Raw genomic sequence first — 13,896 nt, forward strand, 5'->3', positions numbered from 1 at the left:
CCATGGATGTATGAATACATGGGTGCCAGGGGAATGTGATGAGGGCAGACAACTTCAGAACATCTGCTACCTTGTAAAATAGATCATGTGTGAGGGAGCAAATACTTCCAATAATAGAAATCAGGGATATAATGGGGGTCATTCCGAGGTTGGAGGTAAGTATTGGTTTTTACCGGTATGGCGGAAAGAGCGAGTCCGATCTGGTACCACGCCACTATTTACAGGCTATTCCGACCTCGCGGGCACGAGCTTTCCGCCATGCCGGTAAATCCCCTAGCGGCATACCGCTAAAGGGCCCGTTAAACCTCTTACCGGCATGAAGCAAGACGTTCTTAACAACACCGCCATCGAAGCTTCGCCGTCCGTAATTAGCGGTGACCGTAATTTACGGATACCGTAAATTACGGTCACCGCTAATTAACGGATACGGAAATTACGTCATCGCACAGGAACGGGAAGGAGCGCGGCAGCCATCTTTAAAAACACAATCCATTGCCACCCTCTTCATACAGGACCCGGAGGCATATTTGGATCGGAAAAATAGCATTAGAGACCAGAATCATGCCGAAAGCACTGAAAAAGGGTGCCGTCCGCATAAGGAAGGAGCGCTTTACACAGGACAAGCTCCAAGTACTGGTGGACACTCTGCACGAACATGCAGAGATAGTATTCAGCAGTGACATACGTAGGCCCACCGTCGTCAGGAAGAAGGAGATCTGAGACTTGGTTGCACAGAGGGTGAGCGCCGTAGGAAACACCCCCCGCACCACGAAGGACTGCAGGAAACGGTGGGATGACCTCTGTCTCAGGGTGCGGGCCATCCTATCGGCCAACCGAAGTCAGGCCCTGGAGACAGGAGGAGGCCCAGCTTCTCCCATCAAAATGATGCCCTGGGAGGAAACATGTGCGGACATGATGGGCACAGAAGCCATAGAAGGTGTTGGCGAAATGGAGTGCGGTGCTCCGTCATCCGCTGATGGAGGTGAGGTGAATGTCATGAGTCAAGACAGTAAATGCATTCCTAATGTAAGGCACCGCCAAGGGCTGGGCAAGCTGTCACATCATGTATGGGAACCCCCCCCTTCCCACCCCCCTCCTTTCCCCCCCCAATGAAATCATGCCGTAACAAGTGGGACCCAGGCTGATGTCAGGTGCAAGGCTGCAACCCATATTGGCCATACTACACAAAGAGGCTGTCAATGTGAGTCACCACAGTACTCCGCCAACATGAGTGACCCAGACATCTGCATGCATTTTCTATCCAAGCCCAGATCACTGTCCCACTCACCACCCAAATGTCAACAAAACGCTGCAATCCCATTGTGATACCATAGGCTTGAAGAAATGCTGACCCCCAAATCATTGCTCATGCCGTCTCTCTCTTCCCCCCCCACAGGCAGCGGGCATGAAAGTGAGGACCAGGAAGCCACCTGGGCCAGTACCTCCAGGGGCAGAGCCAGGGGACACCGTATACCTGCAAGCAGGAAGAAAACACATGCAACACCACCTGCTCCAGCAACCCCCATGGAGGGTGCACAACCCCTACCCGCACCCCTACCCATGCCTGCAGTGCCGCCAGACACATGCCCCACGGTGCACTCTGAGGAGTCCAGTGTGGCAGGGGAGAATTCTGCCATGTGCCTCCTCGATGTGCCAGACAGTCCCACATCAATTTCCGTGGCCAACGTGGAGGACCCCAATGACATTGGACATAGCCCAGACACTCCATCATACAGCCAGGTGGCACACAGCGACTCCGGGGAGAGTGACACCCCAGGGCTCACAGGCCAAGGAGTACCACCTCTGCCTGTCCTGGATCCACTTCCCCTGCAGAAAGTCCCGAAAGGGCTGCAGGCTCAATACCAAGCCTGCCAAGCACATCGGCCACACTGGCCATAGATGCAGTGCGCTCCCAGCACCTCACGGGCCTGATTGAGGAGTTCATTCGGGACAACCGCGAATCAAGGTTGGAGTGGCACAATGACCTTCAGGCTCTGGGCGAGGTGATCGCTGCGAGCACAAACCGGCTCTGAGGTGCTGGGCTGGATCGCAGATGCCCTGGAGGCAGCACCCCCCAGACCACAGCCCCAGTGGGAGTACCCACCCTCCCAAAGCTCCTCCATGCAGACCAGCCCTGTCCGTCGGTCACTGCGTACATTGCGCCGCCACGACATGGATCCCCCTGGCTCTGGGAGTGCACATTGACCATACTGCCACACACATGTGGCCTATGTTGCACTGATGGGACTATTGTGGGGTTGTTGTGGGGGGAGGTGAAGGGGGGTGAGGGTGTGTGTGGGAGTTGGGGCGGAGGGGGGTGTGTGTGGGAGTTGGGGGGTGAGGGTGTGTGTGGGAGTTGGGGGGAAAGGGGGAGGGGGATGAGGGTGGAGGTTTTGTTGTACACGTTTCTACATTATTATTCAATACACTGGTTGATCATCTCTAAAAAACAGAGTGGACATTGATCATTGTGCATGTGTCTTTTAATTTCTCACAGTGCATGGTGTACATGCATCCCCACACCCAGTGCCCAATGTCCTGTCATCCTCACACCCTCAGCTGACTTGTGAGTCAGAAATATTGTCCGATCAATAATTGCCGCACGGAACGTCCCTCTTGTGCATCAGCACCGTGATGCTGTCCTGCCATTCCTTCCTCCTCCCACTCATCATCTTCATCTGGTGGTAGCAGTTCCACGTCCGACGGATGCACATGTTGTGCAGCATTACACATGCCATGGTGATCTTGCACACCTTCTCGTGGCTGTAGATGAGTGCCCCACCCGACCGGCTGAGGCAACGAAATCGTGCCTTCAATGGGCCGAAGGTCTGCGCTATCACCACCCGTGTACGGGTATGGGATCTATTGTAGTCCTCCTTGTGCCTGTTCTGTGGGCTGCGGACCGGGGTCATGAGCCACGGCTTCAAAGGGTAGCCAGCATCACCTGCATGAGAGTGGAATGAAGCTAAGTGTTTGTGCATTCATGGTGGAGAATTGTACTAGTCTTACATGGCCACAGGTGATTACTGGCCATACACACATGTCCCAGGATACAGTCACCCAATTACTGGCCCGGCTATGTGTCATGTGCAATGGAATGATGGAGGGTGTAGCTTCTCCCTGATGGGTCATGGTGTGCACTCACGTCTTGTTGCATGTGCATCGTATATGCATGCAGCAGTGTTGGACTGCATTCATTGATGTCTTGCGCGAGACTTGGTGAAAGGGGGTGTTGGCTGTAGTTGGTAGCATACTCGTCATTCTGCACGGATCCCTACCATGGTGACTTGCAGCAATCCTATGGGGGTGCAGGACCAGTGACACGCTGTAGGATCCCTGTTAGACTCACTTCTATGCACTCCCAGGGATGACTGTCCTGTGTGTTGAGATGCAGGAGTCAGCGACATGGTGCTATTGCACTGCATGGTGCAGGATGCCCCTACGGTGTGTAAGGGCCGCCGATGAGTGGTGCATGTGTTGTGGTATCTGGCCAGGTTTCCTGTTAATCATGTAGTGTTAGGCGTCGGCTCGAATTCATCATTGTGTGGTTATGTGGTCATGTGCCGTGTCACTTGCCTTGGGGCACAGTGTGCTGTGAGGTGCACATCGTGCACTTGCGTGAACATTCCCACCCAGGTGGAGTATGCATCTCCCCCCCCTTTCCCACCCAGGTGGAGTATGCATCCTCCCCCCCTTTCCCACCCAGGTGGAGTATGCATCTACCCCCCCCTTTCCAGCCCAGGTGGAGTATGCAGACAACCTACTCACAGCCCCAATGCACTGCCATGGCCCATTCAGGTTACTCACCAAGCAGCCAGGCACGTCGTCCAGCATGTCGCTCCATGTAGCGTGGTAGTGTTGAGTTCCGCAGGACCAAGGAGTCAAGAGTTGATCCGGGGTATCGGGCATTGCAATGTGTGATGGCTTTACTGGCATTACACAGCATCTGGACGTTGATGGAGTGGTATTGCTTGCGGTTGCGATACGGCACCTCCATGGCATGCAGGACCACCAATTCAACGTGGGTGCAGTCGAGGGCACCTATGCAATTTGGCATGCCTGCCAGTGCATGGAAGGCAACTTTGGTGTCATATCTCCTGGGGAGTCCGGGGTAGGGATATGTAGTCCCTTGTGTGGTTGAGGAGGGAATCCAGCACTTGGTTGAGTATCCGGGAAAATATGGGCTGTGAAATGCCATGCATGTGCCCCACTGTATGCTGATAGGTGCCTGTGGCAAGGAAGTGGAGCACAGACACTACCTTCAGTAGAGGGGGGATGGCAGTTCTGATTTCTATGCGGCTCACTACATCGTCATGTATCAGGTCCACTATGGTGGTAATGGTGTCCCGGTCAAGCCGGTACAGGGTGTGGATCTGCTCTGGTGTGAGGTTGAAGGGGGTGGCTCTGATGCGGGGGATTTGGGGCTGCCGGCGTGGTAATGGTGGCTTCACCGGTAGGGCATGCTGGGCCTGTCTCACCCTCCTTCTCCTCCTGTGTATCCTCTGTGGTGGGGGTTGTGGTTGTTGTTGTTGCTGCTGTTGTAGTTGCTGCCTTGCAAGCAGGGCCTCCAGCTCGAGGAATGCTGCTACAATTGGTATCATCTTGGTGTGGGAGGGGGTTTGGTGTGTGGGTGTGCTCCTTTTGTGCCAGACTCCATTGCCTCCACCTGTGCTGATTGAGTGCACCTGTTCCTCTTGGAAACACTGCTCAGGGTTCTTAACACCTTCTCGGCGATGCCGGTATTTACTCCATGGCGGTAAGGTACTTTGCGGTCTTGTGGAGGCCGTTTTTTCCATGTCCGCTTTACTTGGGATCAGCTCCGGTTTACGCCATGCCGCTAATTTCGGCATGGTGTGTCGGGCGCGCGCCACTAAACCACTATTTACGGCCTCGTACTTTACGGTGCCGTAAATAACGGTCTGGTGGGTCAGAATGGGCCGGAACAGGAAACGATGCCGGTAGTCCTTTACCGGCATCTTTTTTCCCTTACCACCCAACTCGGAATGACCCCCAATGAAATTGAAAAGTTGATTAATTTCAGCTGTATCAATAAAAAAAAAAAAAGATATCAGGGACATATATGAGGTCATCTGTAATAAAATGTATGTAATTTGTGGTGTCTCTAATGCTATAAAGTTCATGACAAATTCATTGTTTGGATCCAATGTTTTGTTTAAGCATTGACCTTGTAATGGCCTTACTGTGTTTTTCAGGTTGTGCAGAAGTGTTTTAACAATACATTATGAGGCTTTTTCACATGAGGCACAGTTTAGCAGATTAACAGAAAATGGAATGAAATTACTTGGCTGATACTGGGCTTGATTTCTATCCCAAAAGTGTTCACGTCTTGGTGTGTGCAAATGCCCAAGTCGTTCATATCCGCATATTAAATAGGATCTATATGGTGCCAATGGCAGATAGGATCAAAAGGTTTGGAATCTTTACGCACCGGTACACTCATTATACACAGATGTACCCTGGGTGTCCCGTGTAGAACTCATTGTGCTGAAGCGGTGCCTTCTGGGCATCGATTGAAAGGTGGCAATGCAGGTTTATAAAGTTGAACACCTCCATGATCGATTTGCTGTTGCTCTGCAACACTTCCCTATCCCTCTTGATACAGAGAACTGGATATATATGTTGTATCCCTGTCACCATTTCAGTTCAAACGTTGACCTTCTGGAATGACTCACTTGAGCATGAAAACCCAGCATTAAAAGTTGGCCTCATTTTATATACACATCTGCAAATCAGTCATTTCATTTGGAAAAAGTTACTCTCCTAATATCTGTACTCAAATCTTGGTTGGTTGCTCTTGCCAGCACATTTTGAATTTAAAGGCATCTCCCGGACCCAAAATGCCTCCCATGCAGGCACTCGCAGCTAATAAGCTTTAGATGAAGGCGTCCATAGTCAAAATGCTGCCCCATACCCTCTCAAATGCTGCAGAAAACTTGGAGGATTCCCTAAACCCCAATCAGAGTTCTACAGCATTACATTAGATATCATAAAAAGCTAAACATATAGTTGTTGCCCTGTTTCTAATCATGCGATTGTAATATGCTACTCTTGTGTTTTCAGTTGAAACCTATATATTTACTGTACCCATGGCTATATGTTTTGCATTTATGTTTTAAATGTTCAGCACAGTGGTCCAACCAACTATGCTTCACGTTTGAGCTTCATAAAATTAAAATAAGTCAAATGTGGGCATTGATCGACAGACAATTTTCCATGTGTATGAAAAAGGCAGAAAGTACTATCAGTAAATGTCAATCGGTCCTACAGTTGAGAGCAAACCTATGCATATCTAAAAACTCTAGAAACCCACATCTTCTATGGAGCGAAGATAAAAGACAACCTTTCAGATATCAAACACTGGCAAAGCATGACAAAATGCTTTAACAATGGATCTAAAAGACATTCATAAATCATACAATTACCTGTGCTGTTCATGCAGCGATTCCACTTTGGCTATGAAATCATTATTTTGATCTGGTATAAAATTAATATTCGACAGATATCCTGGGTGGTGTATGGAAGAAATGTAGTCTCCAAACTGAGCTATTAAAAGGAACAAAAAGAAAACAATTCTGCTTGTTAGTCTACTCTGACTAGTTTTGGCATGTATACATGTATCCTATAAGCTTAAATAGGTGTGTTCTGCAAATGGAAAAAAAAATAACGACTTCTCATTAATGTAATCAATATCAAGGAAATTCTAGAAGAGTGTTCTTGGACTTCATGCACAGATTCATCATGATGTAATATTGTCTGTTTGCTTTCATTTCTGGTCAACAATTCCATCATAGAGGTACAAACACATGGGACAAAACTGATTACTTCGACAGTTACAGCATTCAACCCTTCAATTAGACTGCGGTCAATTTCTTGGGCAAACCATGGTCATCCAAGGCCTGCTCTGGTGGGCAGATTCTGAAAAGTGTAATTTTCTGATTACCGTACCAAGCAGTGCACCAATAAATGTTAAAATCTACACTTGTACAGCCATTTTCCTAACCATAAAATACCCAAACGGTATAACCTTTTGTGGCTTACTGGTCATTCATCATCTTATTATGACGGTTTATCCGAGTGTGGTCATAAATTTGAAGTGAAAGGAGTACTTTAGGTTGCTCTCTGAAGGTAATGAGGTACTTCACTACTGTGATGCAGCTTACTTTAGGAATTGGACTGTAGAATGAAACACTTGGAAAAACATGGAAGAAAATGTGTAAAGACGGGTAACAATGGCCAATAAGCATTCAGCAGTCCTATTAAAAAACTGAACACAGTCTGGGTACAGTCTATGTACTTAGGACTGAGGTAGCTGACTAGGTAAGGACATTAAGAGCTAAAGCAGGGTCTTTATTTATTAAGAGAACTGTGGTTGGAACCGTTTCCGTTTCTGTACTTTACCATTTCAACTAGTCACTCAATCTTTAGCTAAAAGTAATTCCAATGAAAATTCAAGACTCTCCAATTAGTACTGCACCTAGTTACCTCAGAATACCACTCCTACTTGCTGTAACAAAACATCATCCCTACGCAGTAACAGTCGCTGGCTACCAAAGGCAAACCCCAATATAGTGACATGTAGTTGTGTGTTTTGTTTCTCTTTGTAAAGTAGTGTGAGCTTTTCATGTGTCCATTTAGAAATTGTAAAATAGGTCTTTTCCATCTAGGGATCTGAGGCCTGGGAGAAATGTAAAATGTTCTTATGAAAGACTTGCGGTTGACACCAACGTTACACATTTAAAATATGTCAGACTACATAGCTTTAATAGGACATGAAATGGAACCGCACTTGTTATCAGTGGTTATGTTTAGGGCAGATTTCTCCTACTTTTAAGAGCTGTGATAATAGATGCCAGTCCAATGTACCCTCTAAGCCGTGCGCTTGTCCAGCTTCCTTCTGGGTGCCGCTTAGAAGAGGTTTAGCAGCGCACACAGACAATTCCCAACTTCTCAAGAATGAATAAGACAATCCACAGCAGTTACCTGACATTTGTTTTCTGTTAATAAAGATACATTTTATTAAATAGTTTTGATATTCTGGGCTAGCCTATTCACATTACCCTACTATGCAAGGGTGACCGTAAAAACCTAAAAACCCTAAAAATAGAATACATCCTCAAGAGTTTAAAAACTAGTATAAAAAACAACGTGGCTCCATGAACAGAAGATCGAAGATATACCTGCACACATTAACCAAATAACTTTCCCTCCCCACCCAGGACTCCTATACTTGACACTTCTTCTCTTGTACATCATGTTTCTACCTTCAGAACCAGGCTACATTTAGATATGACAAAGAATTACTCTTAAGTAATAGTTGCTCTTATGTATTTCACAATACAGGATACCGCTGGTATATTGAGGAGCCAACTACTTCCTTTTTGAAGTTGTGTTCATCACAATGACACAGAAGCCAAAAGAAAATCCCCTTGAAGAAGTTCCTATAATCTACTCAATGTGTGTGGATAGGAACGCAACATGTTGGCTAGCAAGAGTAGCAATTAGTCTTAATTTAAAGGCTGTAGAAATTATAGATTGGCACTTATGTACTTTGTTTTAGCTAGAGATTAGACTGGCTGTTTTGCACAAAAATAATAGTTACCATAGTGACTAACGTACTCTTAGTCCATGGACCCCTTTCCTCCATACTGCAAGGGTGTCCCTCGTTAGGGACGGGAGACGGCACCTTTTTCCCCAGAAAAACCTTCTTCCCCCATTAAATTTGAGGCGCGGCCCTGGAAGCGCATCCCTGACTCCGCCCACCGGCGCCACTCCTCAGTCCCCATTGACTCGTCGACAATATTCAACATTGCCTAATGACACCAGTATTATTAGGGGGGAGGATGGTGCGACGTATGGAGGAAAGGGGACTATGGACCAAGAGTACGTTCGTTACTACAGTGAGTAACTATTAATTATTCTTACGTCCCCTTTCCTCCATAGTGCATGGGCGATTACAACTGAATGTAGTCCCAGGGTGGAGAGGAGACCCTACCTAAGCAAACAGGTTCCTTAGAACCGCCTGTCCAAAGGCCACTTTGACTCAGAGCCGGCGTCCAAACAGTAATGATTACAGAAACCAAAGGCGTGGCCCAGGTGCCGCCCTGCTGATGACCTGCCGTTGGAATGCAATGGCCATGGCTCTGACAGCGTGGGCGTGCATGTTAGCCGGCAGCGGCTTGTGCTGCCCCTCATAGGCCTACTTGATGGCCGAAACCATCCACCGTGCAATAGAGGCCTTGAATGCCTGATAGCCGGGCCTGGATCCCCCAAAGGTGACAAACCATGCATCCGACTTGCGGAAGCCCTTGATCCTGTCCAGATAGAATTTCAGAGCGTGTCTGATATCCAGACAGTGCAAGACTCTCTGAGCCTCGTCCTTGGGGTCAGCAAAAAACGTATGCAAGATTATTCCCCCGTTTAGATGTAAAGCGGAGGATACTTTAGGTAGGAACGCAGGGTGTGTCCGCAGGACCACCTTATCCTTGTGAAAAGTGGTATAGGGTTCTGAGGCCACCAGAGCCTGGATCTCGCAGACTCTGTGAGCAGAGGTGAGGCCCACTAACAAAGCTGTTTTAATGGTGACCAGCCTGATCTCCGCGGATGCCATTGGCTCGAAGGGCTTGTGCACCAAGGCGCCCAACACCACACTGAGGTCCCACACGGGGTGTGGCTTCTTGATGGGCGATTAGAGCCTGGCCAGGCCCGCCAAATGTCTCTTGAGTATCGGGTTGGAAGAGGAGAAGACCTCCTCCTCCTCCTCTGAGTTTCTGTAGGCCCTTATGGCTGTGCAAGGTGTGCCGAGAAGGAGAGCACATCATCCAGCGTGCACAGAAGGGGGGTCAATCTCCTTAGAGTCCGGCCAATGACAGAACCTAGTCTATTTACTCTTGTAGTGGGGTCCTGGTAGCCTTGCTCCTGGCGCCCTGAATGATTTCCAGGTTAGCCTGTGACAGGCTCAGATGCTTGAGCGTGACCTGCTCAGGAACCACGCTGCAAGGGCTACCTTCTGTGGGGCGGGGTGGATGACCCTGCCCCCCTGCTGGGCCAGAAGATGAGCTGGCCCCATCAGAAGGTGAATGGGTGGTCTGTCCATGAGGCTGAGAAGTTCAGAAAACCATGGTCTCGCCGGCCACCATGGAGCTATCAGAATGATGCTGAGGCGACAAGATTCCTTTATCTTGCCGATCACCCTGTGGACCAGGGGCGTGGGAGGAAAGGCATACACTGTCATGCCTTCCCACTGTATCTGGAATGTGTCGCCCGGGGAGCCGGGGCCCGGCCCCTGCCAGGGCACAAACGGTTGGCACTTCCTGTTGTCCCAGGAGGCAAACAGATCCACTTGAGAATGCCCCCATTTGCTGAAGATCTCCAGAAGCACCTGGTTGTTCAATTGCCACTCTAAATTGTCCACTCCTAGTCTGCTGAGCCTGTCCGCCTCCAAGTTGGACTCCCCCGGAAGGTGGCCGGCTATGAGGTAGATGATGTTCTCCAGGACCCATTCCCACATGCTGACCTTTAAGCTGAGCGGAAGGAAAACTTTGAGAGCTAGCCAGATGGCCTTGAGCTCCAGCCAGTTGATATGAGACTCCTTCTCCTGCAGGGTCCAGACTCCATGGACACTGTGGGTGTCCAGAGTGGCTCCCCAGCCTTCCAGGGAGGAGTCCATAGTAATGGTGACCTGCAGGGCCGGCTGCCGGAAGGGCTTCTCCGTCCGCAGGTTGTAGTCCCTGGACCACCATGTGAGGTCCAAGAGGAGGGATGCTGACCAGCTCTGCTTCGGAGCCCTTCTCCCGATTCCATAAGGCTGCGAAGTGCAGTTGTAATCTCCTCATCCCGAGTCTTGTGTGGGGCACGGCCAGTAGGACCGCTGCCATGATACCTAATAAGTGCTGGTACCACCAGGCCGAGGTCACTGCTCTGGTAAGGAAGTGAGTAGTGGCTCTCTTGATGGCTGTGACCTTGTCCTCCGAGGAAAAGACCCTCACATAGCTTGTGTCCCAGATAAGGCCCTGGAAGCTCAGACCCTGTGTAGGCTGCAGCTGAGACTTCTTGAGGTTGATTGTAAACCCCAGGTCGTGGAGTGTGTTCATTAGTGCGGAAGAAGTGTGGATAACCGCCTCTGGACATCTCGCCCTAACGAGCCAGTCGTCCAAGTACGTTTAGACGTGGTGGCCCTGAGGAGGGCTGCCATTGCATTCATGAGCCTGGTAAATACCCTGGGGGCTGAGTTGGGGCCAAAGGGTAGCACCTTTTACTGGAAATGGAAGCCCATGATCCTGAAGCACAGGAAGGAGCGATGTGGTTGCCAAATCGGGATGTGTAGATGAGCGTCCTTCAGATCCATGGAGCACATCCAGTCTCCCCAGTCTATCTCCGTAATGAGTGCTGGCGTAACCATCTTGAATTTGTTAAGAGGGAGGGAGAGGTTGAGGGTGGATAGGTCCAACACAACTCTCAGGCCAGCCTGGTTCTTTTGTATGGCGAAAATTCTGGAATAGGAGCCCAACCCTCTCTGGGAGGCTGGGACTTCTGCCTGGCTCTCAATGAGCGACTGAAATTCTGCCAACAGAGTTGCCATCCCAATCTGTGGGAATGGATGGGAGGAGGTAGGGACCGGTAGGCAGTACCCCGAGGACACTACAGAGAGGATCCAGGGGTCTGAAAACTTCTGGCGCCAAAAATGCACATGAAAGGCAAGCCTGCCCCCCACCGGAGACACGTGGATCCGAAGGGACGTGTCATGCTTTCTTCTTTCTTTCCCTCCGAGGCTGCTGTGGAGGAGGGGAACTGCAAAAAGCCCTTGCCCCCCCCCCCTCCTTTTGTTGTTTGTGCCGGTGCTGACTCGGAGAGCGGTCAGTCTGCCTTGACCTCCGTTCCTGGAAGCCCTGGAACCCGCCGAACGCCTGCCCCTTATCGGAGCATTGATGCGACTGGGTGTACACGTCTTGGGTGTGGCCTTCGTTAGGATAAAGACTTGGCAGTTTACGAGCGGCTCTTTTTATATAATTCTTCATCAATGGTAGAGTGAAAGAGGTCACTACCCTCGAAGGGAAGGTCCAATATGCGTTCCTGGACGTCAGGGTTAAACTTAGTAGCCCGAAGCCAGGCAGTCCTTCTCATGTCTGTGGCAATGCATATGGCCCGACCAGAGGTATCGATGTGGGCCACTGTGGACTCCATGATGTCCTGCGCTACCAGTTTGGCCTCTGCTAGCCCCGCCTTGAAAAGTGCTTGGCTCTGCACCGGAAGCTCTGGAAGGAAGTAGGCTATTTCCCGCCAAAGCCTTTTGTTAGCCGTTGCCAGCATGGTATTGGCGATGGATTGACGCAGGTGCAGGGAGGCATTGGTGTACAGCTTCTTCCCGTATGCCTCTAAGATCTTCTCCTCCTTGCCTAGCAGTGCCGAGGATGACTGAGGCTTCGAGTAGAGCGATGCTGCAGCAATCACCAAAGAGTGTGTTTGAGGATGGGCCGACTGTATGAGTGGATCCCCCTCCATCTGCCTATATTTGACGCCGAGGCGCCAATTGACAAGCTGGGCTGATTGTGGCTGGAGCCACCCCTTCTTGGCCAAAGCAACAACGTCCTTCTGCATCGGGATCTCTGTTCTAGTAGGGGCACGTAGAGTGAGGACTTCTGCCCAAAACCCCTTCCTCTGGCTGTTCGACCTCCGGTTGAGGAAGCCCCAAATATTCCGCCAAACCTGCAAGTCGTTCGTGCAAGGCCTTGGCTGACGATGGCGAGTCTGGGTCCTCCTCCTCATCTGTGTCCACCAGGGTGTCCGGTTGGTCCGGGGCGGGTGGAGGAGTACTGGCCACCGTGTGCTGCGGTGTAGGAACTGGAGCCGGTGGCTGTTGCGGAGGCTGGTGCAGAACCGCCTGTACTGTGGGAGGTAGGGGAGCCGGAATCGAAGGAGCCAGCTGGGGCAGCAGGGGCTGCACTGTACGCCTGCGGCACCAGAGCCATAGGAGGAATGACATTGCTGCCAGTGAAGTGACTGGAGAGAGCATGTCCTTGATAGCATCCCGAAGGATGGCCCCCATCTGTGGAGTTCGCATCAGCGCTAGGAACCTTTCCAAGAACCTGTTTCCGGAGGCTGAAGAGGTGGCAGGTGATATTGACGGAATGGCTGGTGGCTGCTCGGGCCGGAGCGCACTCTGCCTCGGTTGCACGGGAAACCTGCCTGCGCTTCTGATGAAAAAACTGTAGGCCACGTACCTGGTTAACACCAGTCCCACCTTGAAACTCGTTCTCCCACCTGCCCTGTTCCTAGGAGTGGCATCGGATGAGCGGCCATGTTATCTGGCACGGCTGCCATTTTGTCGACCTCTGTGCTACGTGCCGAAGTCGTGGTGCTTGGCTCCCTGGGCCCGGCCTCCTCCAAGACTCTTGGCGGTGGAGTATGCGACCTACCCTGCACCTCAGTCGGGGGCCTGGAAGGCGTATTGCCCTCAGCAGTATCGCCGGTAGTGCTGCATGCAGGCGCCCTCTTGGACATTAGGCCGGGACTAGGGCATTGCCCCTCGGGTGTACACCCGGTAAAAGAACCTTGCGGTCCCTCAGCACTGTGCCCGGAAGGATCTGATGACCCCCTCGGCCATGAGGCCGGTAGCTGGACTAGACTGTACGTGTGTTGGTGCGAGAACCAGAAAGGTTCCTCTCGTTCGGGTGTTTCCTTGGAAAGGAGTCGCCCTTACGGGGTGCGATGGAAAACAGCGGCCCTCCCTTGGGCCTCGATCTCTGTCTGACGAAGACCTTAAGATCCTCTGGAGGCGACCTTTCGAAGAGCTCCCTCCCCTGAGCTAGCCTGTTCTACAATGCACGTGGAGTAAGTGCGTTGCACACGGTGCAACCTTTCCAGCCGTGGTCGGGGCCA

General features: G+C 50.8%; 1 protein-coding gene across 8 annotated transcripts in view; it reads right to left on the reverse strand.

Moving 5' to 3' along the window:
- Nucleotides 1–13,896, reverse strand: part of PTPN3 (protein tyrosine phosphatase non-receptor type 3) — a 2,254,194-nt gene that overhangs the window by 1,485,289 nt on the left and 755,009 nt on the right. For 7 of the 8 annotated variants that reach the window (XM_069620560.1, XM_069620561.1, XM_069620557.1 and 4 more), the window contains one exon: nucleotides 6,444–6,564. In XM_069620560.1, the coding sequence (XP_069476661.1) occupies nucleotides 6,444–6,564 (121 nt within the window). The remainder of the gene's footprint in view (nucleotides 1–6,443; nucleotides 6,565–13,896) is intronic. The other variant, XM_069620564.1, reaches the window with a different exon arrangement.

This window comes from Ambystoma mexicanum, chromosome 5q, assembly GCF_040938575.1.
Source record: "Ambystoma mexicanum isolate Mex_15411 chromosome 5q, UKY_AmexF1_1, whole genome shotgun sequence".
NCBI classification, from domain to species: domain Eukaryota; kingdom Metazoa; phylum Chordata; class Amphibia; order Caudata; family Ambystomatidae; genus Ambystoma; species Ambystoma mexicanum.